The 22945-nt window shown below is 52.8% G+C and overlaps 5 protein-coding genes across 5 annotated transcripts; 2 read left to right on the top strand and 3 right to left on the bottom strand.

The window, feature by feature from the left end:
* Window positions 1-1151: 1151 nt before the first annotated feature.
* Window positions 1152-2697, bottom strand: J4E83_008310 (uncharacterized protein; the record flags this gene model as incomplete). Its single annotated transcript, XM_049335207.1, has 3 exons — window positions 1152-2032; window positions 2085-2494; window positions 2543-2697. 3 exons carry the CDS (start codon window positions 2695-2697, stop codon window positions 1152-1154), a joined length of 1446 nt encoding a protein of 481 aa, XP_049185746.1.
* A 3429-nt stretch (window positions 2698-6126) lies between these two features.
* On the top strand, window positions 6127-6678 carry J4E83_008309 (uncharacterized protein; the record flags this gene model as incomplete). Its single annotated transcript, XM_049335206.1, has 3 exons — window positions 6127-6184; window positions 6245-6561; window positions 6613-6678. 3 exons carry the CDS (start codon window positions 6127-6129, stop codon window positions 6676-6678), a joined length of 441 nt encoding a protein of 146 aa, XP_049185745.1.
* Window positions 6679-8609: 1931 nt separating this feature from the next.
* J4E83_008308 (uncharacterized protein) lies at window positions 8610-11991 on the top strand (the record flags this gene model as incomplete). Its single annotated transcript, XM_049335205.1, has 8 exons — window positions 8610-8796; window positions 8846-9132; window positions 9179-9305; window positions 9358-9807; window positions 9860-10623; window positions 10678-10705; window positions 11109-11720; window positions 11774-11991. 8 exons carry the CDS (start codon window positions 8610-8612, stop codon window positions 11989-11991), a joined length of 2673 nt encoding a protein of 890 aa, XP_049185744.1.
* A 102-nt stretch (window positions 11992-12093) lies between these two features.
* Window positions 12094-13634, bottom strand: CYP6 (Peptidyl-prolyl cis-trans isomerase cyp6; the record flags this gene model as incomplete). The annotated part of the gene is made up of 2 exons (XM_049335204.1): window positions 12094-13438; window positions 13555-13634. The coding sequence occupies 2 exons, from the start codon at window positions 13632-13634 to the stop codon at window positions 12094-12096; spliced, it is 1425 nt and encodes a 474-aa protein (XP_049185743.1).
* A 6658-nt stretch (window positions 13635-20292) lies between these two features.
* Window positions 20293-22862, bottom strand: J4E83_008306 (uncharacterized protein; the record flags this gene model as incomplete). Its single annotated transcript, XM_049335203.1, has 2 exons — window positions 20293-22644; window positions 22854-22862. The coding sequence occupies 2 exons, from the start codon at window positions 22860-22862 to the stop codon at window positions 20293-20295; spliced, it is 2361 nt and encodes a 786-aa protein (XP_049185742.1).
* Window positions 22863-22945: the final 83 nt, after the last annotated feature.

The raw sequence follows: 22945 nt of genomic DNA, 5'->3' as shown, positions 1-22945 counted from the left end.
GGCGCAGACAGACAATGGTAGTTAGACTATTGCTGTTCGTTCGTTTTGCTAGGTGTTATGTCATTTATGGGGGAAACACCCGGTGGACATGTTGAATCGGAGCGCGTACCACAGCATCGCAAGGAAGTCGCGACCACCACCTGCAAACACCCTCGTCTTCTCCAATCCCGAAGACGTACATCATCGCAACCCACAGAACCATATCAGCCTATAGAACCGCCCACGCCGCATGCACATCAGACTTCCCGTCTATTTCCATCCCCGCGGTCTCCGGTCCGTCTTTGCTGCATGACTGCGCCGCAATATGTGGCGACTGGCGGCTTGACGACGCGCATCGCGCTGGCAGTTGCTATGTATATCCAGGTACACGCACATCGATAATACATGCATGAAGAAAGAGAAGCAGTGGCAGAGAAGCGTTCTTGACGGAAGACGGAAGAGTTGTCGCGCGCGCGTAGGAATTCGGGGTAAGACAGGCAGGCGGCCTTACACATACACACCTACACACCTACGCTCGCCTTCCCAATCCCATCGGCGAATGTATCGACCCATCATCGCACCACCTTCATTCTCTAACATCACAGCTTTGATCCTTTGTTATAGCTGCTAAGGGAGTCGGAGTGGAGAGGTGGGATTACTATGGTGGTACTAAGGTGTCTTGTTTCACCATGCGCATGGTTCGGAAGCTCGTTGTACCGAAGCGAGGCTGCAAGGGACAGAGATGAGGCGAATAGAGGCGTGGTGCATGATTGTTAGAGGTGAGATTGAGATGGGTACTTGAGTGGAGTGAGGGTGGTTCGATGGTGGGTTGTGTTGGAGGTTGGACGTGCTTGGTAAAGGCTTGTCTTGCTTGGTGTGTTGGTTCGTGTGATCCAGTCTCTATAGGAGGTACGAGTAAGTATCACCAACACTTCAGATATCGAACACGTGCGTGAAGTGCACTGGAGACATGATAGAGGTTTTCAAAAAGTCTAGTTTCTTTCTTTCTTTCCTTTGCATAATCCGCATATTGTAGTAAGAACACATGAAAATGGAGTGTACCCTTGGGTTACTACTCTGAAGGCTAATCGTAACAAATACACATCAACCTGATATACGCCTTGACATTCAACCTCGCATACAAAATACACATTCTTGAACAACAGCGTCATCTAGAAATGCTCCTTCCAGAACTTGAAGTTGACCTCCTGGCATGCCGCCTGCTTACACGCCTTCTTGATGTCGCGCGCCGCAACGTTAGGACCGCAGAAGTAGACACCGACCTCTGTGCGTAGCGTGCTTTCCAGACCATTCATATAAGTCCGGTCCAGGATACCATCGCGCATGCCGCAGAACAGGCGCTGGAAGTCGGGACGACCGAAGTTGGTGCGCGACTTGAGTTCTGTGAGGGGATCCTTGTCGGTGCCTACAGAGTTGAGAACAATGTTTTGCGCAGTATTGACGTCCATCTTCTGGGTGAGGTAAGTGTGGATGCGCAGGAATTGGTCGCCATCTGCGCCGCCAAGGGACTGCGCCTCGAGCGATGAGAGGAGAGTCTGGAACCATTCGAAGGATGAGGTGTCTTTGCAGACCCAGATGAATTCGACACGGCGGAGACGCTTGGGTGGGTTGGGGCTGAGACGGAGGTGGTAGATGGACTTGAGAATTGAGGCCCAGGGTGTGACACCAATACCAGTTCCGATGAGAACCGCGACTTCGTTCTCGAAGACGTCCTCTGCGGGGGCTCCGTAGGGTCCGTCGATACGGAGAGCGGGCATCTTTTGGCCATGCTGAAGTGCTATTTCGTACATGCCCATGGGGTCGAGCTCGTCGTAGAGCTTGGATTGCGATTGACCAGCACCGAGAGCATCGGCAAGTGCGCGAGTGAAGTCACCAACCTGGCGCACGTGAACCGAGATGTAGGGGTCGTTGGGACAGGAAGTGATGGTAAATGGATGCCACTGGTGGTAGCTGACATCCGGGCAGTTCAGGAAAAGCCATTGTCCGGGCTTGTACTTCATGCTGGGCTTGGTGAACTGAATCTCAACGGCATCTATTCGGCATTAGTGCAATCCTTCAAAAAACAACGTTGATGATCTGCTTACCGTATGGGTGGCGAACAACCTTGACGATCTGGGTCTGGCGTCTGCAACGAATCTCACGGTAGAGGCGATCGAAGAGGTAAAGGCCACCTCCCACAAGCTCCCATCGCCATCCCTCGTAACCAATGCAGTGGGTCCAGAAGTTGTCGTGATCGAATGGAGAGAAAGCTGGAGCGGTATCACGGACGAAGCAGCTGGTCGCGTGGGTGTACATGCCGAGCAGGAACGGGATGAACAGATGATGCGTGTACCAGAAGGTCTCGAACGATTGTTGGCGAATCCTGTGGTGGGCCGTGGTGTAGATTAGAAGCATGCACAGTAACATGATATGTCCTGTGATTCCACCAGCCTCGGCGTAGTGGATTTGCAACGCGATCTGGGGTCGGACCTGTACACGTTCGACGTTGAAGAAGCTGTCTTTGTTAGCAAAGTCAAGCTTGGTAAGATGTATATCAACTCACTTGACGTAATGCGCCGCTACATGGAGGATAGTGAAGAACAACATGGCGTAGGCGACTTGTCGATGGAACCATTGAGACTCATCAAGCGGCAGTACGCGCACCTTGGGACGGAGCCATCGGAGGATGTTTCTGCACATTGGCATGACGATGACCATGGTGTCGACTGACAGGACAAGACCTGCACCTCGAGATACCCATACTGAGTACTGCAGGGCGTTGAGCGGTGCTAAACGTGCATCACCAGCTTGTTTCCACCTGACTAAAGTTAGTGGTCGATCAATGATATGAGTAAGGGCTTCCTACCATCCTATACCGAACAGGGCCCAATGGAAACCCCAGAAGAAGATGTGAAAGAAGAGTTTTTGTGGCGTAAAGAGCCTGGAAAACGATGTGCCGCCGCCGCCCATGATGAATGTTCTTCCGCGGTAATCGGTTGTGTCGTCAACAAGTCCACCTCAGGCGTGCCGTTCAACGGTGATTATAGAAAAGATTAAAGAGTATACGCGTGGTATAAGCGAACCCAACCAGGAAATAAACGATCCAGTCGAAGTTCGACCCGGCCAGCCAGATACGAAGTGAAGAAAAGAATGTGGGTGTCCCGGGACGAGCGGAGTGATGTAGAGAGAGAGCGCGCGGATGGGGAGGAGGATCCAAGGCTGCCGGGAACCAAGGGTATTAGAATGTCAAGCCTTGGGAACAAGCCGAGTCAACGTGCGCAGATCAGGTGCAGATAGGCAAAGCCGTAAAACCTGGGTAGAGCGGCACGCTGTGCTGAAACCGACAGGGCCTGTTCGGTACGGATGTGGCTCAAACCGATGCCCCACGAAGGTGCCGTATACCAGGAGCCGTTAAGATGGATGACAGAGGTTATGACTAGGGAGGGACGTGATGCAGAGGAAAGCCGGTGGCGCCAAACCTGAATGGGCGCAAGGTCGGATTTTGAGGTATCGAAGTTGGGGGAGGGGTTTGCTGCTATGCGCGAGCGGCTAGTGTGTGAAGAGCGTCTCAGACTTGAAGCGCCAGGCACAGAACCATGTTTTCCTTGCAAATGCGGTCGTATGTTCGGAGCTCGAGATCTTCAGTTGCTCTTGGATAATGCGCAGTAGGAGTGCAGTGTATGCCGGCCAGTGGCGAGGCGATTGCCGTTTCGCTAGTGGGTTTGTTGGGGTTGATGTTCGTGAGGCTGCGAGGCTTGCGAATCTTCACGATCTACAACTGTCAAACTTCAGACGTGAGCACGATCTGACAGATGGGCCTGAGCCGCGTGGTAGGGTTTCGGACGGTATTTCCTGAGGGGTGCGATTGACCGTTGACAGATGGGCTCCGATTCTTTTGATGGGGTTCACGACGGATAGGCGAGGCGCGCTGAAACGATGCACGTTGGAAGGCGGGTCGTAAAGGGATAGGAAAATCAGGACGGGTATCTGAATGAATCGCTGAATGAGGTATTCGCTACGTTATGTCGTTAGGTTAGATGCAGAGGCTGGTAACTTTGAGATTGATGACTGCAGTCGCGGAGGGGATAGCGTTGGCAGGTACGGAAGGTACGCATTGGGGTGGCGGATCTGGTTCTAAACTACCGCCCCTTGCGCAGAAGACTGCATCGAAGACGCGAAAGACACATGGTAGGAGCCTGTTGTGGCTTTTGCGTTAGAACCGCCGAGGCTTGAATTCATCGCTGTTGAAGGCTCTCTGTGCTCGTGGTTGGTAGCACCAAATCTAACGGGCGAGCATTGGCGTGGCGCACACGGCCAATCAGGGGCTGTCTCGAAGCGCTCGAGGAACCCCCACAAAGTTTGAGCCCGCTACTGCGCTGTGCTGGCTGCATGTGTACAAGATCTCGCCTCTATTTTGGGACCGTCTCCATCGTACACGGCTCGACGGACGGCAGCATGCGAATTGCCGGCCTCGTGGATGGCCGACGATATGAAGAAAGTCTTGTTAGTCCCGCCTTAGACCGTGATGCGGGAAGCGGTGTGCAGTGCGAAGAAAGCCGAGAGAAGTGGCTCTCGGCGATGTGATGGATGCTGAGTGATGGTGGAGGGCTAGATTCTGGGCTGTCTTCAACTCCGACATCTGGATTACACTATCATAGATTTCCCAATTGGGAAGCAGCGTAAACAGATGCCACGGTCGCGCCTTCCTTTTGCTCGCCGTTGACCAAAGCACACCCGCAGAAAACAACATCAGGCCATTGTTCTGCACACAACCACACATGCCCTCTGATCGACAGCTTGTGAACCACGTTCAATTCTCCGACAGGAGCCCTGCCAAAAGCTTCACCATGAGTGCGAACTGATACCGAACGAGTATCGTACCACTTTGTTTTGCGTCAACGTCTGCCATGGCTGCCAGCCCCCACCGTGACGGCATTGACAGCCACGAGGGCATCTGAAGTAAACTTTGTCGTATGATGTTGTTTGATGAGCAAGCCTGAGGAACCAGGAGCGAGCTTCGATATGATCTTCCATGCAGATGACTGATCATCATGCGCCGGGTTTGCGGTTGGAAACCTGAGGCACAGAACAGAAACCGGGACTCAGGCATCCGTCGGGACGGATTATCTGAGTGCTGCCGTGCCGCACGTGCGATGGCGATATCTGCGGAGAATTACCTATTCGATCAGAGTGGCCGATTGTTCGCACTGCGCTGGTTTCATGGCTATCGTGTACGTCAGGGCCAGCGGTAACGCGAATCGGCTTGCGTAAAGGCGTTTTGCAAACTCTTCGCCGCCACCATCAACGAAGTAGCGGTATAGAATTGAGTAAAGACCTGAATACTGTCTCCGCCGAGAAACAGTCACCAAGTCTTAGACAATGGCTACAAACCACGTGAACGCGAAGATTCACGCCTAGCTCCGCCCTCGCTACACTACATTTGCCAAGCTAGCGAGCATCAGCCGTTCACAGGATTGATAGGATAGACTAAAATGGCGGCGCGATCCAGGATACTGGCACCGTGGCTGCAGAGAGGCTGGCGTCGCATGCAGCATCACAGCAGCCCAGCCAATCGCGTGGCGCACACGCCCAATTGTCCACGAAGCGGGTCAAGCGGCTAGGAGCGACCATCTCTCCCCCCAGCGCGCGCCGAGCCAGAAGAAGAGTGCGACCAGGGTGCGCGATGCAAGGCCCTGGCGCATAAACTGTCTCTACAATTGCGGTCGACACCCGCTGTCGCTCCCGATATACTGACACGCCTCACGTCGCGAAGCTCAACGGCAACACCACGCTGCCTGAACACCTAACACGCCTGATACTCGCCTACGCCTCAGCCCACCATAACTGCTATCCACTATACACTCCACTCGAGTTGCTCCGTGCCTGATCTCCCCAGAAGCCTTACCGCTTTCGCCACGCCTGCGAACCGCCCATCCGCGACCAGGCCAGTGTCTATAACACAAAACCTCGCCCTGCCACACCCAAGCCCATCGATGCTCATCTGTCGCTGAGGGACTACTGGTAGTCGAAGGGACATTTCCACTTTCTTTTCTTCATTTTTTCTATTTACCTTTATTTTCTCACCTATACGACCGCGGGCTCGGTTTATTGCTCGTATCCTTTCTTTATAATACCCGTATTTCGACAATGGGCAAGTTAATCAAGAACCACTGGGCGCGCCTCGTCATCCTCACGGCTGCTGCGTGTAAGTCTTACCCCACAGTCATCGACACCACCACCAACACCATATTAATTACAACTCCAGATCAAATAGGAGCTGCACTCGAATGCTTCTTCTGGCCCAAGATCTTCTGGGACTTTGCTACCAAGAACCTCGATGGCGCCGTAAAGCCCATCCCCGTACTCCAAGTCATCAACATGATTCTCGGCTTCATCGGTCTAGCATGGGAATGGCCATTGCCACTGCTCGCTGGCACAGGACTGCACCGCTCGATCGAAGCGCGCCTGATCATCTACCCGCTCAGTGCGCTGTGTGCGCTCTTGATCTACCAAGGCACCAACTCGGGACTCTACTACATCATCGGCATGGGAGCGTACTTTTGGGCGTTTAGCGAGGGCGAGGTATGTGCCATTCTATCTCTGTTAAACACCGACGTACTAACGTTATTCAAGGTTGTCTGCCCCGAGCCATGGACTCTCCCCAAGCGTGGTTCCACAGCCCGCAAGATGACCGCATAGTCTGGCCCTTCCGTAGACAGGAACAATGCACCTCAACTTCGCTTCTCAACAAACTATACCCCACACACGCCTTTCCATGTACAATGTCCACGTAGACGACGTACCACTCCCAACTCTCTGGCAGACCACCCACCATGATTTAGCGATTTTCCGGAACCGCCCACGAGCGGAGGCGTTCATACTCAGCATCGAAGACAAGCAGCAGCATTCATCTCACGATACCAAAAACCCCAACAAACGAACAGTCGAGCATCCTATCCGAACCCGCCTGTATTATTTTATCCGTTATGGACAGCGTCACGCAGCAAATGTACGGGCGCTAGGTGTTTGCACTACTTAACAACTTACAAACGAACAAAAATGAATCAATAACCAAAAACACATCATGACGCATTTGCTCACTGCACTTCTCAGTCCTTCCACATATCGCTCTCACCCAACGTTGCCGTTCTCCAAGGATTTACCTTCTTGCCTTTTGCTCTGACTGCTGTGACATCTCTGACGTGACAAAACCTGAGGCAACTCCTCGTTTCAGCCCCATCCACACCCCACATTTCCCTTCCCGTTTTGCTCTCCCGTTGTATGCGGTGTATGCCTTGGCCTAACGGGCTTCTGACAGCTTGCGCCTCAGTCAAGATTGTCAAGGAAATTGGCTGAACCCCTCTGTCGTAGCCAAGGTGGCGGTGGATGACATGCCTTGCGTATCTACTAATCTCAGATGTGAAGTTGGCATCACACGCCATATGGATTACTACGCCCATGAAACTCGCTGTAATCCGAGTGTTGCACCACCCTTTGTCTAGCATTGCCTGATCGCGCAGTGACCTGGCACGAGTATGATATGGATGCCTGAGTGTACCCGCAAATCGTTCTAGACTCCGCACGAAGAACATGATAGCAATGTCGATCTTTAAGAAGATGGTAGATAGTGCGGTGTTGGGTTTGGCCGTCGGTGCGGAGGTAGTGGTAGGCATAGTGAGCATGGAGCTGGAATTATTGTGGATCTGCGGAGATGTATGTTAGCGTTTGTCTAATCGGAAAGCAGGCGTAGGATACAAGAGGGCAATCACTTACTTGCTGATCAATTATGATGCCATATTCCCCGCCCAAGACACTACCTTTGGCGCTTGAAGCTTTCCTTGCTGCGCCAGCCATCGCTGGAGTGCTGTCACGAATGCTTTGAAGAGCCAGTTCTGGGCGGCTTAGAGGTTAGTACATCCATTGTCCGCCTCACGTATATAGGCTTTCATGATCAGATCTTGCGGAGAGATGAGCACTGCGAGAGTGTATGGGTAAAGATAGATGACTGAGGCCTTGAAGCTGTGCTCGCGCCGGTAGGCGCATGACTGGGACGCCTGTGGGAAGGCATCAGCGTGGATGTGGCTTTGAATGGCTGGGCTGATTACAGAACTACGTGTGTACGATCACAGCAGCGCGATGCTGTAAAGGAAATATTACACGTTGCTCTTGGGTGAGCATGGCGCGTCGCTGCGAGTAGGAAGGCGCGTTGAGGTGAGGGATGGAGGCATGACGACAACGACCTCCACGCGTTGTCGCACAGACCAACATGATCCCGCCTGCGCTCCTTCAACACCTCCATTACTTTCTGTGTCTCCCTCTTTCTCATGCGCGCAACATATGGAATTGCGCTATCGATTCCCTATCGATTCGGCCCTGAATATGTGTGGTCATGTAAGCTAGCAACCCGGTTCGCCATATCAGCAGTGGCCAATGGCCCTCAGAAGGCTATTTATCCTACTCGTTCCTGTATCTCCTGCGTGGGAAAGTCCTGCAGGCTGCGCGCAGGTCGCTCGTGGCTCTGCATGTGCTTACTGTCAGCACTCTATGCTCAGGATGCTCCATAATAAGTTTCCTTCGCCTGTCGCGCTTCTTCGATATGATCATTTTACCTTCTCTTCTCGACACTCAACATGCTGCTCCGAAGTGTTTTACCGCTATGCTTTGTTATACTTACCCAGGCTCGTACGCATCTCGGACGTACTGCGCAAGTGATTGAAGCAAGACAGCTCAGCAATGAGACGACATACGATTTCATTATTGCTGGTGGTGGCATTGCGGGGCTCACGGTTGCAGATCGTTTGACGGAGAACCCAAATGGTACGTCACTCGCATGCTCGAAAGGCTTCAAATTAATCGTACGCGATAGTCACAGTACTAGTAGTCGAATACGGCCCTTTCGACCAGAGAGAAGATGGTATCATGATCCCTGGTGCCTATTTTCCGGTGCCTTACCTCTGGCTGCCCTTGATGAGTACGCCACAAACCGCGCTTGGTGGTACATCATATGGTGTGCCATGTGGCAGGGTGGTGGGCGGCGGGTCTGTTGTGAACGCCATGTTCTTCCATCGATCAGACGCAGAGCTCTATAACGCTTGGGAAGAACTAGGGGCGATTGGCTGGGGCTGGGCTGATCTGTTTCCGTACTTCAAGAAGGTATGGTTTACTCTCGCTTTCTGAACCGTATGCTGATGAGGCGGAGAGTGAGACGTTTACAGCACCGGACGCGGACTATGCAGCTAGTCACAACATTACTTGGGATGTTTCCGTACATGGCTTTGAGGGCCCAGTGCAGGCTAGCCATGCTCCGTATGACTACCCGGGTAGTGGTCAGTCCTCATCACGTCAGTTGCAATATATAGAAGCTTACCATCAGTAAAGCCAATATGTACAATGGAGCCCTGAAGCTAGGTATCCAGCCAGCCCTGGATCCCAACAATGGCCGCGCTCAAGGCATATTCCGTCTCCTTCGCTCCGTTGATCCCAAAACGCAGACGCGTTCTTCGGCTCGAATCAATCGCTATGATAGGGATGCGGCGAGGCCAAACTATCACATCCTTCCGAATACAGCGGTATCGCGCATTCTGTTCGAGAATGTCACCGCTATTGGCGTGGAGTATATTGGTACGACCAGTGGCGAGAAGCACACTGTCCGAGCGAGCAAAGAAGTCACCATAGCTGCTGGAAGCGTTCATACCCCGCAGATCCTTCAACTTTCTGGGATTGGCGACACTGCTCATCTGAAGAGCTTGGGTATTGAAACTGTTTCAGGTCTCCCTGGTGTCGGTCAAAATCTGCAGGATCATCTGGTTCTGAAAGTGAATTACAACTGTACGCGACTGAGCTCCATGCTTGCCACTTGTGAATTGGCTGATTGATACAGATACATCTAACCACTTTCCAAACGGCGGTTCATTGCAGTCCAACGCCACATACGCCACAGAACAACGCGCTCTGTACGACGTTGGAAAAGCAAGCGCATTCGACCTCACTGGTACAACTGGCAATCTCATGATTCAGCTACCGCTTTCAAACTGGACGAATGACTCCGCATCTATCATATCTCGAGCATCCTCACTCTCACCGACCGACGTACTCGGCAACGATGTGAACCCATCAGTCCTCGCTGGCTACGAAAGACAGCGTGCTATCGTCATCAAAGATATCAATATAGAGGCCATGGGCGGTCTATCATGGAACACCGGCCCAGAAACGAGCATCTACATGACACGCCCTCTCAGCCGTGGCTCAATCATCATAAACTCAACCAACATCTTCGACGCTCCACTCATCGATTACGGCGCGCTAACAGACCCAACCGACCTCGACATGTTATACGCAATCTACATGACGAACCGCGAACTAATGGCAACACCTGATCTTGCCATTCTCGGTCCCATAGAGACAGCACCCGCACCGGGCATCAGCAATGAGCGAGATATCAAGGAGAAGATCAAAGTGGCTTTGCAGCCAAGTAACGCGCATCAGTGCTGCACTGCTGCTATGATGCCAAGAGAAGACGGCGGGGTTGTTGACCCGCAGAATAGAGTCTATGGCACGGTTGGACTGAGTGTGGTGGATGCGAGTACGTGGCCGCTTGTTGCTGGTGGTGGGCCGCAGGCTAGTGTTTATGCTGGAGCTGAGAAGGTGAGGTTATGATGTAAAGATGTTGGTATTTATATATATACTGACGATCCACAGGCTGCAGATATGATCAAAAAGCGCCACAGTTTGCTTTGAGATCCATCTCTTGATGTCCTTGGCGTTCGTAAGCCGCGGCGTGGACATGGAGAAGTTGTCGGGGTTTGCGGAGTTATCGCTCTTGACTATCTGTCGGGCGTTGATCTCATCTCACGTGTAGTCTACATCCAATGCATAGTACTCTGGGGCAGCACCGAGGTGTTTGAGCGTGGTTAGTAAATGGATTCTCGCATCAAGAGCTATATATACTTGAGCCTACGAGGAGCAGTTCTTCACTTCACCAACTAATCGAGCCGCACTCGAGATGGATACTTCAAAGCTTTTCAGTGTCGAAGGCATGATCGCAGCGGTGACAGGTGGAGGCACAGGTACCCTCTCTTCTTACCATCATCTCATATCGATACCTCCTTCACTCCTAACACCACTGCCAGGGATCGGCCTCATGATAGCCCACGCCCTCGCCTCCGCCGGCGCGTCCAAAGTATACATCCTCGGACGCCGCAAAGACAAACTTTCCACCGCAGCCTCTCAACACGAAAACATCATCCCACTTCAATGCGACATTTCAATCAAAGCATCCCTTCAAGCCGCCGTAGACTTCATCACCCAAGACACAGGCTACATCAATATCCTTATCGCAAACTCCGGTATCTACGGCCCATCCTCAAGCTTCGCTCCGGGTCTCAGCACCCAAGAGCTGCGAAAATCCATGTTCGAGAACACATCTATGGAAGACTTCACACAGACCTTCCACGTCAACACTACCGCGACGTACTTTACTATGCTGGCTGTTCTCGAACTACTGGATGCAGGGAATAAAAATGCCATAGCCGGTGGATTTGGTAAGCCACTGAAAGAAGGTAGTAAAATACCGAGTATACAGTCGCAAGTCATTGTCACGTCCAGCGTAGACGCCTTCCTGCGTGAGTGGCAATGCGCGCCAGCATATGCAGGTAGTAAAGCAGCGATCATGCATTTGGTCAAGCATGCTAGCACGGGGCTTGCGCCGCATGGCATCAGAGTCAATGCTCTGGCACCTGGATGTTCGTCTCCACCTCCCCGCAAACCTACCGTTCTGTGGCTAACAGCATGTCAGTCTTCCCATCTGAGATGGCCAACGCAGTTATCCAAGGCAGAGACCCCAGTACAGAGAGCGTCGACGATCCGAACTTCATTCCTGCACGAAGATTTGGCGGAGAGGAGGAGATGGGTGGGACGGTGTTGTATCTTGCGAGTCGAGCGGGGAGTTTTTGTAATGGGGTGGTGCTTGTGAATGATGGGGGGAGGTTGGGCGTTACGACGAGTAGTTATTGAATATAGTTCATGTATGAGTAGCAATCTTGAGCTGTTCGTTTACTGGTAATTAGGTAGTGATGCAATTGCACCGAAGTGGTTTCAATCTACAGAATGGTGCTCTCATCGCCGGCGGTCCCGATCATCCCGGCGATAGCGATCTCGACTCCTCTCCCGACGGCTGTCACGATGGCGATTTGGGCTACGGCTTCGTTCTCTCCTCTGATTATACCGTCCATCATCGCCATCGCGACGTTCGCGCTTGGGGCTTCGGCTCCGGTTCCGCTTGAAGCGGTCGTCGTGGTATTCTGTCCTCCGTTCACGTCTACGTGTGTCGTCCCGTCGCTCGTCTCTGCCGCTGTCCCTTGGCCGTGGCGCGGTGTCCTTTGTAACATCGCGATCGGCCACCAGGTTGTTGACAACAGAATCGGACATGATCTGGCGTCCGGAGCCATCGCGATACTGCTTCTTCTTCTCGAGGTTGTCGATACCACCGAAACCACCGGCAGCCCGTCTCCGCTTCTTGTTCGTAACGTCCCGCCAGTCGTCGGCAATCTTGGAGACGGACTGGGAGAAGTCGACGTGTATGCGGTGATCGTCGATCAGAACACCATCCATCTTGAAATAGGCCTGCTCGCAGTCCTTCTGATTGGTGTACTCGATAAAGGCGTACTGCAGGCTGTCACCTGTGCGCTTGTCCCTGATGACCTCGCAGCTGAGAATCTTGCCGAATCGCGAAAAGATGAGCTCCAGATCCTCGTCTTGCGTCACTGGGTTGAGCTTGCACACGAACAGCACGTTCTCAGGCGGTGCGACTTCGGCGAATGGCAGATCACCTACCATCTCGAGCGTGAGGGCTTGTGCACGCGCCTCACGTTCTCTGCGGACCTTTTCCAGGGCTTCCGGGTCGTTGTCCTCCTCAAGGTTCTCATCGTATGCGACGCGGACGGTGGCGAGCTGCGCGGCGGAGGGTACAGGGCTCTCGGGTGGCTCCACGAGGCCGGCGGGGTCGTCGTATGGGTCGTCGAGGACGACTGTGTGTAGTATGCGGATGTCTTTGAGTGGCTGGCCCTGGTCATCGATATATGCCGTGTTTATCTTCTCCAGCGTGTCAAAACCCTCTACCACTGTTCCGAATATGGCCGCTTTGCCATCCAGGTAGTCGATGTTCTGTCCCAGCGTTATGATGAACTGACTGCCGGCGAACCGCTCGTCTGGATCTTCGGGGTTCGGCGCGGTCGCCATGCTGACGGTTCCCATCTCGGCATGCTTGAGCTTAGGCTTGAACTCGGGTACGAACGTCTTCTTCGCGGGCTGTGCGGGGTCGAGCAAGCCCCATATTGAGCGACCGCCGTCGCTGTCTTTGGACCCAGGGCCGATGGGATCGCCAGTCTGGAAGGAGAAGTTTGGTTGGACGCTATGAACGGGGGCGAAATTGTAGTACTTGACTTTGCACAGCTTGAGAAAGCTAAGGCGACAAATTGTCAGTGTCTGTTTATGCTCAGCTTGGGGCGACAGCGGGATGGAGCATGCAGCATGCAGGTGCGAAAACCCAAGGCGCGCGTGGGGATTGGATCGACTTACTTTTCACAGCATCTGGGCGCATCGTCGACCAACAGGTCGATGGTGATATCTCCGAGTGACGTTTCCAGCAGCACAGACATGGTTTGGGCTATGTTGTGCCGAGAACGAGTGTTTGTCGCAAAGGTTCGCCAACGCGCGCGACAGTATCCGAGATCGCGTAGCCTGGACGCTTAGTCATCATGACGTAACGCCCAATCTGGTCTAGCTCCAGGTACATGTCGCGTTTCTCCACCTTCACGTCTCGCAAGCTGCTGAGCCAATACTCCCTGGGCAACGTGCCCCAGCAGCCTTCACATCAGCCCGCGCTCCAGATCGTCGTTTGGTCCCGCTTGTCTACATGCAAGAGCAGCGTCCTGATGCATACACTACCGGCGTTGACAGATCGAACTTAGGAATGCACCTGGGAGATGCAAGCTTCCACGCTTGTCAAGCCATTGTCCGGAAATAGTGCGAGTACCAGGAAAGAGCTCTGAGTACTTTGAGAGGCGGACCGTTGAGTGCTACCCGGCGTCTGACGGCAATCCCTGCACACAGATTCGGGCAGCCACTGCATTGCCTGCTGCATATCGATCCGAAATCCCCGGCCCCGTCCGTCAGGAGCATTGGACCAAAGGGCATCGTTTTGTATATTGGGCATATCTTCCCACCACTGGCTGTCAAAATCCTGGAGCGGGCCTCTGCTTCTCGCTTCGACTTGCTACCAGCCGAAGCCTGACAGCCAGCCCAGACCAGAGCCACCAGTCCACCCTTTTTCGAGGACTGCGGGCTTGTCTTGCTGGAATTGGAGGAATCTCTGTTATCACTGCTGTCTTCGAGATTGCAGGAGCTCTTCTGCTCCAGGGAGGCGACACAGCATGCCTGACAATTACAGGTGTGGTGACACTGTCACTGCGAAGACGGAGCTTCAGCAATTCGCTCATGCGTACTCGCAACCTAACTCTCCAGAGACGCACAGCAACGATGGATCCACGAGCCTTGTAATCTGCCTGTCATCCCAACCCCACGGGCTTCAGACCGGATGCGGGTATAGCCTGACCCAACATGACTGTGCGACTTGATGCACAAGCTAATGCACATCGATGCATTGAACCGGGGTATGAAGCTTTGAGCCCAGAAAGATCGCCTTACGGTGATGGGTCATTTACATGGGATGCGTATCGAAGTTTGCTTGCAGCTTGGCGCTGGCCTGTGCTGCGCACATTGGCTTGTTACATCGACAGATCGAGCAATTTCGGTCCTCACCATATGTCATAGCGCTACCACTCCTAGAGTCCTCGAGGTGCAGAGCAGGTTTGTTTCACCCCCTGGCATACTCAAGCTTCGAGCGCGCTCGGATAAGTCACTCATAGTGAACACGGACCATTATTTTGAGATACGCTACGTAGCATCATCTTCATATCGGCTCTACGTGGTACCATCTGGAAGCCGGCCCATCATCGGATCCAGTTCTACTCGTTCACCGCGATCCATAATAGGCATAGGACCCACCGGAACCTTACCCCAGCTTTCCCCCCGTATATCCGTTTGCCGTGGGGCTGTGGGATAGATGCCAGCGGTAGCATACATGTTCAGTGCAGGGCTGTTGGATCGCCAATCGTACAATCCTCTGCCAACTCCCTGGACCATCCTCAGCGGCCAAACTTGTAAGGTTGAACAGATTGTTAGCAAATGACGTGATCGGAGGTACTACCAGCGGTATTGGCTCGTCATTCAGCCAATCAGAGGGTCTTCAAGGAGGCTGGCTATCATCTGCAGGTACGTTTCAGCGTAAGCCATGTATGCTCGAAGCGATTAGTTGATCTGACAACAGACCCTTCCTAGGATCAAATGTGCCAATACATGCTACAAGCAGTACTACGAGACTTGAGAGTCCTTAGTAGGTTCCTTCGCTGGTCGACAGCGTGTTATCCCTCACAGAAAGCCCGTTCCGCGCAAGTGTAGCGCACTAACTCTTTTGACACCCCTGCGAGCCTGGCGCGCTCGTCCTGGATTAGGGCAAGTCGATTGAATTGTCAAATCCGTGCCTCACATCCCGGATCCGCGGTAACACTATGTCAGTTACAAACATCCATCGACTGTTTGCGAAAGATCAAGCCTAGCTGATAACGTGGCTTCTTTGTAACGGGAAAAGTCATCAGTGTTTGTCCGATTGGGTATCTGCTAAAGCCTCACGACTACGAGATAGCCCCATCGAGGAAGGAGTGGGGGCCACATCACATACTTCATGGGTCTTCATTCGGTTCTGGCGCTTGTCATGAAGAAGTATTCACAGGACCTAGGCCGTACAATGTTTCACCTGTCTTTCTCTCCGTGGGGCTTGGCCAGTGCTCTCCTGGAAGCGCAGGCCCAGGTTCTTGTACAGTCACCGTACCGCGTCCATGCATGCAGGTGTCCGGAGGCACTAACGAGATAGCTCTCATGGGGGACAGAGGTCACAAACAAATTCCTGATCAACACCCACACTCGAAGCCATTCTTTGGAGCCACGTTCGCCCTGCATCATCCTCTTATCCAGTATAACAGTCTTTGCCGACGCAAGGAACTCGTTTGGGTTATAAACATAAATCTGCCAGCCGATCATCGTATGACCTGCTCACCGGTTCATTACACTTTCTCCCTGGAGGAGCGCCCACGGTCCAGTCACCAACTACTGCCCTTCCTTGACTCGGGCGTTGCATCCCGCGAACGCTATCCGAATCATACCTGTGGGTAATTCGCCAACAGTCGATCTTGTTGGTATCCTTGTGAGATGTAAGTCAACTTCAGGTCATCATGACTGAAATAGCTGACGTTCAGTTGATACGTCAGTATGTCAGTTATGGAGTACGGCAGTCCGCGACGCTGTTTGCCTCACAATCTATCCTATCCGAACTACATGTACAGCGATCGCAATGCTCCGCTGTCCTTGGCCCATAATACGCGAGAAAATCCACGAGGTTATCCCATGGGCGGCCCAGTGGGCGGTATGCATAACCGAGCCAGCATGGAAGAACCCATGATGGGAAATGGGCCAGCGAGACGTCGCATTGCAGTAGCGGTATGTCAACATGTGTTTCAACAATTTCGGAAGCATTCACAAAGAACACAATTACTCGCTGCCTTCCTAACTATGTTTCCCATAAATGCTGTTCCTACTTTTACTAACATTGTCTCCAGTGCGCGCGTTGCCGCAAGAGGAAGATTCGATGCAGCGGCGATCCTGGAAATGGTATTGGGTGCGTCAACTGTCGAACGGCTGGAGTAGAACCGGCAGGTTGTCAATTCCACAGAGTACGTTAGTTGCTTGCGTTTTGTACATTCACTCATTCAGTCAGGTGGGATCCGATTCCGTCCACAAAGTGCTAGACGACAGAAGCATGGCTTACAGCCTCAGTGGTATGGCCACTGCGCATAACAACATGATGTCCATGTACTCTACGGGAGGCAATAGCGGTCTTTATACACGCCCCATGCCAAATCAGCAGTACTCGCAACTCGATTCGAAGCCGGCCTATTCTTCGGCATGGGCTCTACCTTATTCGGAAGACACATCGCCGGTTGACGCCTACCCTCTCGAACAGCCGCCCGCATATCTACCACAGTCTACAGCAATCGCAAACACAAACATGTACACACCTGCTTATCGCTGGACTCAGCCAACTGCGAAGTCTTTGCAGCAAGGAAGCACATACTTTGATCAGGACTTGCAATTCGCTCATACAAATGGTCGACTAGCCACACCTTCGGACGTATCCCCTCTCAACACCGGAATGTCTTCTCTGCAATTGACTATTCCTGAGAGGCCCCATCCACGACAACCTCTCCCTCTGGATTCCAGTGTGCCTAGGAGACAATTGCCAATGCCACAACCGAGCCCAGCTCAGAGCAGTCATGTTGTAGACCAGCTGCAAGATGCTCGTCTCCGCTCGGCCCAGGCTATTGGCACTTCGGGTATGGACGGTAGAGGCTCTTTCGCGAAATCAATACTACCGTGGACTACCGACAGCGAGAGTCACGCAAACGCATCCGGGGCGGCATCTGCAGATGCCTTTACGCAACTGATATCCCCGGTCATGCCAGACAACGCAGAGAGCAGGATGAGCTACATGCCAAATACAACTTCGACCGCGGACGATGCGACTGCAACCACCGCTGCATCTCAGCTAGAGCTGAACTTCAGTACATCTGGTCTCCTCGAAGGCATGAGTGCGCCAGCTCCAGCGACAAACTACTCCTATGTCCGCGAGACACGCCCAATGACACGCCCAGCCTCACAGACGAATTTATACAGCTACAGCCCTGACTCGTCGTCAAAGCGGAACTCGCTCAGTGGCGAGTCATCGAGCGATTGCACACTCGTCAGTGGTCATCGCTACACACCTCTCAGCCACAGCCAAACAAGGAGCTCCCCAGGAAATCGCAGCTTGCATCGCGAGTCGTGCCAGAATCGGAACATGCAGCCTGTGCAGCTCCACCGCACCTCAATGGGAAACCTCAACAGCACTTACTGAGATACCCCCTTCAGCATCACTGCGGATCAGCCTGCCTGCATCACTCTTCTTACTTCGTCACTATTGCGTAGCCCAATCCTTTTTTCACCACCATGGGGTACTTAATGGTCTGAATTTATGCCAATGTACAACATCTCACATCGCTGGATCCTTGGACGGGGAGCTCCAGCCAGCACGCTGTTCCCTCTCTGCATCTTAGTCCGGGCAATCGACTCGTCGAGTACTCCGTCATCATCATGAGCATGGCTCTCGGCCCGGTTCACGTTACGCTTTCGCATTGTCCTCAGCAACCGGTGAGCCATTTCCGGATGGCGTTCATCAAACCATGTTTCCTTTCTGCTTACTCAACACTGTGTTGTAACGCTATGTATTCGTCTCGATGTTCTACACTGCATTGCTTTCGCATCATTGCTACGCTACGAAACGTTACGATTGTTTTCTGCTTGGGCGGCTAATGTTTATTCCTGTACATCAGTATCACTACCATGTCTTCTCATCAAGACAAAACGCCAGGGCCGCTCCTTAAACACACCCCGCATTTTTATCACGTTCACACTCGCTCAAATTGGGAAAAGCACATGTCGCAAGCTTAGTGTGTATAAGGTTGCTGCGCATGCGATACCACGGAAACATAGGAGGTCATGTACCGGATACTTTGTACTGATTAGCATAAAAGGTGTCATGAGCGAATAATGATAATCGTAACGAGCTTCAACCCCACGGTTCCACCTGCAGAGTGAAGCAAGGTACTGTCACCACCTGACGCGCGTTGCTCACCACTCTCACGTTGTTCCGAAAAAGACATGCACGTTCTTGCTTCTCCAAAGAGTTTACCTTGAGCTGCGCAACCACACTTCGACAGTATACCCCTGCCTGAGTTGCAGACACCTCAGCTCACGCCTGATCGCATGTCACTTCCCCCCCCAAACACTCGCTGCAAAACCCCGAAAACAGACCCACACCACCTCGTAACGACATGCTCCAACCACCAATCTCTCTTCCACATACCGTTTTCCACCATCCGTCTCCCCACATACATACATCGCAGGCTACACACCGCCCCCAACCCACACAACCAAACGCAGTAAACAAACGCTGCGTTTCAGAACACGGGTCTCGGCTGCATCTGGACCCTGCCGCAGGGCAGGTGCAGGCATATTCTCCCTTGCTCGCGTTACACAGGACAGCCCGTCACACACGCACAAAGCCGGTCAGCAGGTGTCGCACAGCAGAACATGCAGGACTGGATGCGTAGTATAAGGCTCCACTTCTGTGCGGCGCGTCTACGGGGATGATCCCAAGAGCGTTGCATGTGTGTTGTAGAAGGGTGCGTGGTGGATGGGGAAAGGGGCCGAGGGGCGGTGTGATGGCGTGTGGATGGGGGAGTGGTGCCGGGAGGAGGTGGGGGACACAGAAGTGATGGGTTGGGAGCTAGAAGGAGGGCTTGTGGTATCGAAGGATTTTGTGAAAGGCTGGTTTGGGAATTGGGGTTGGGGATGGGTGGTAGATGGTGGGTCGTCGTCCACCAGTGAGAGGGCTTGCCGCTGGAGGACGCTAGTGAGTTTGGTGAAGGCTCTCGCTCAGCCTTGTCTTCCTTCGTCCTACATCTGCTGCTTGCCGGTCGGACATTAAAGGTCTTTTGACCAGGAAAAGAGGCTGCGATGCTTGGTAGAATTGGCGAAGTATTGCAAAGGACGTGCATCAGGCGGTGGATGCTCAGCGGCCGTGACGTCATGGTCACAATCCGCCTGCAACGTCATCGTGACTACTCGTATCATAAAGAAAGATGAGTCTGGTCACATCTTATCGCGGTTCAGGTCTCGTGTATCATTAATTCTACTTCTAAATTTGTCCTTTACGAGTTCCCCTCTTCTTTAGGAGATGACGGACTTAGATGTCTATCAGCTAATGTCAAATAACAGAATAAAAATTGAACTTTACGCATTGACTACCGTGAACTTTCAAGCATGCGTATCATCGTAGTAGATGATGCTGCTTATTGAGCGTCTGTTACGTTATACCAGCGATATATTTCGGAGTGCCATCGTGTAGACGGAGCACGAGTGAGTGAGCCAGCCTCCGGTTTACATGGCGATGCGACAGTATCACGGTGTCTTTCCTTAATGTCTGCCTTCTTTACCGGCCGATGAGATTGTAAGTGGTGGCATGCTTAATCGAGAAAGATGGCTTTCGTCGGTTTTCGGTAGCGAGGCGTGGTATGTTGTTGGAGGGTTGTAATCTCTGTCCCTTCAACCCGAGACGACGGCGGTATCATGCTCTGCTTCCTCAGCACCATCCTCCTCTTCATCGCCATTCATCCCCTTCTCAACCTCATACAAGTCGATCAGCTCATCACAGCACGACCACCAAGTAGTCTGCATCTCCAGCTCCTGATCCAGTGCCTCAAGAAGACCCTCAGGCGGCATAACGGGCTCAAAGATCCGCGCAAAATGCGTTTTGAGCAAGTTCTCCGCAGATACCCAGCCACCCCGACCCAACCCCCTAATGAACGTCCAATAATTCAAACGACAATGAGGTATCTCGCGGAGTAACTTGTCTATGAGGCCCTCTGCGTACCCACCTTGGGTTACTGCGGCGACAGCGGCTTGGTAGAGACCCGACTTGAGCGTGAACTCTGCGTTTTCGGCATCGCTGGCTTCTGCTATGGCGGCGGCGTAGATCTCGCGGTAGTGTTCGTGGTTCCATGCCATGTACGGCGATTTATCGAGGCCAAATGTGTATTCTGGAAACCAATCGCTTCGGAGAAACATGGGGACGGCTGTGGCGCCGATGCAGCGTGGTGCTGCCATCGCGTTGTCCCAGTCGATGATACCTGTTACGTTGCCTTCGTCGTCGCAAAGAATGTTCTGCAGATCTAGATCATCGTGATGGAGGGTGAAAGTCTCGCCAGGCTGCCCGCGGAACACCGACTGGTGATAGAAAATAAAGTAGAGGATGTCTCGGACGCCACGTTCTTCACGCCCATCGTCTTCTTCCCATGTGTCTTTGCATAGGCGTTCGATGTTGTCAGCACTCATCTGTCTTATCTTGGCTCCAAAGCGGGCTCGAATGTACTCCTCGGTTGTAGCAGCCGGTGGACGCTTGAAAACCTCATCGCCATCTTCGTATGTACAGTGGCACGTGGGTCCAATACCAATGAAATTGCCGTCGTCGTCGAAGTTAGGTGCTCCAATGGCCTCGAATTTAAGGGTCTGAATCTCAATCATTACCCGTGCCAAAGAGCGTAGGAATTTGAGACGCTTCTTTTCGATATGGGGAGGCGGGACATCCGCATGTTGGAAAAGATCATTATCGACGGAGGGATAATCTTCTGGAAACCAGATATTGTTAGCAGGCGTGCCGGGTAACATTGTCATCAAGATGTACGGAAAACCAAGCGCGTTGTCGTGCCCAGTGGAATAGTCAATGACCTGTGCGACAGGTGCGTTTGTATTCTCGCGAATGTACTCAATTAGCTGAGCTTCGTTCTTCAGCACGTAGGAGTCTTCCTCCTGCCAGTGTGCGCGCGTACCGTGGCCAGGCACGCGGACAACGTACTTGCGAGTCTGCTCGCCTTCACAAACATTGATGAAAGTCGCTGCATTGAACGTGCCCCTCGCACGGCGCACTACGTCAACGGTAGTGGTGGGCGACGACGAAAGATCGCAGGCCTTGATCAGTTCGCAGTACTTTGCATCCGGGATGGCCGCAATCGTCTTGAAGTCGCAACGCGGGGGGGCATCTTCATCCGAATCGTCTTTGTTGGTGTTCGCGCTTTCACAATGCTTGTCCTTATCAGCACCAGGGATTGTACCCGAGTCAATAGCGGAGTTATTGCGCTTTGGCTTGTTTGAATCGGAGTTGGATGGTCGGGGGGCCTTGTGTTGCGGGAAAGCAATCTTCTTCCAGAAAGCCTTCAGACAGCCAGGCAAACGAAGTGTCTTTTCTTTTTTCACGGGAAACTGTTTTGGCTTCGCAGAGATCTCGCCTTCGGTTTGGATCACGGTATTTATTGGGACCTCGCAGGCGGTAGGTACCGGCGAGTGCACAGACAGGCTGTCTTGCTTCTGGATTGGGGATTGCTCTGGATCCGAAGGCAGTTCGGGAGAAAGAGAGATGCCTGGCACGAAGAAGTTCTCGCCGCAGCTAAGACGTGGGAGAGAATGTTCGGTTGCAGCCGTTGACTTTGAAGACGATGGCGAGTTTGGATCAGTATTGCAGGCTTCTGAAGTGTGAGAAGAACCCGTCGTGGCTGTCGGCGTGTCGCTTGGTAGACGAATCGGAGAGTTCGACTGATTCGTCAAGGACGGCTCTTCAGAAGTTTTGCGGCCCAGGGTAGTAGTTAATGAGTACTTTATGGCTTTGCCGATTTTAAACACCCGTTCTAATGGGCTACGCAGAGTAGCATCGGACGTATTGGTGGTGGAGGGCAAGGTCGTAGTCGCCGCGCGCCCACCCTTTTTGTTTTTAAAATCGAACATTGGTGTAAAGATATACTGATTCGGCTTGGACTGTTCTGTGCGCACAGAGAGGAGTTCGGTGGTCAAGTATTGGTATCTCAAGGAGTGAGTGTCGCTGTTTTGGAGGTTGAGTCGCCAACTCTAGACAAAGGGCCAGGAGCGACAAAGGCGCGAAGGGGAGAATGTATATTAAGAAAGGGTCGCAACTACAGTGAATGTACGTTAGTACGGCTGCGCCTTTTGTGGGACCAGTGCGTGAATCACGCTGGAAATGACAGACGCTCGTGCACAGGAAGCATCGGCGTACTGAACCAAGACCACTACCTGAGCCTTGGTGTTTGTCAACAAACTTCTACCATGTGAGTGAAATGAATAGCAAGCGCTTCTTCGATCACTGAAGCGGTCACCTCTAGGTTCTGGACCATGTAAGACATCTCGCGGT

The sequence above is a fragment of the Alternaria metachromatica genome (genome assembly GCF_023757995.1).
Source record: "Alternaria metachromatica strain BMP 0045 chromosome Unknown scaffold_23, whole genome shotgun sequence".
Classification (NCBI taxonomy): domain Eukaryota; kingdom Fungi; phylum Ascomycota; class Dothideomycetes; order Pleosporales; family Pleosporaceae; genus Alternaria; species Alternaria metachromatica.
This window is presented reverse-complemented; position numbering and strand designations above follow the sequence as displayed.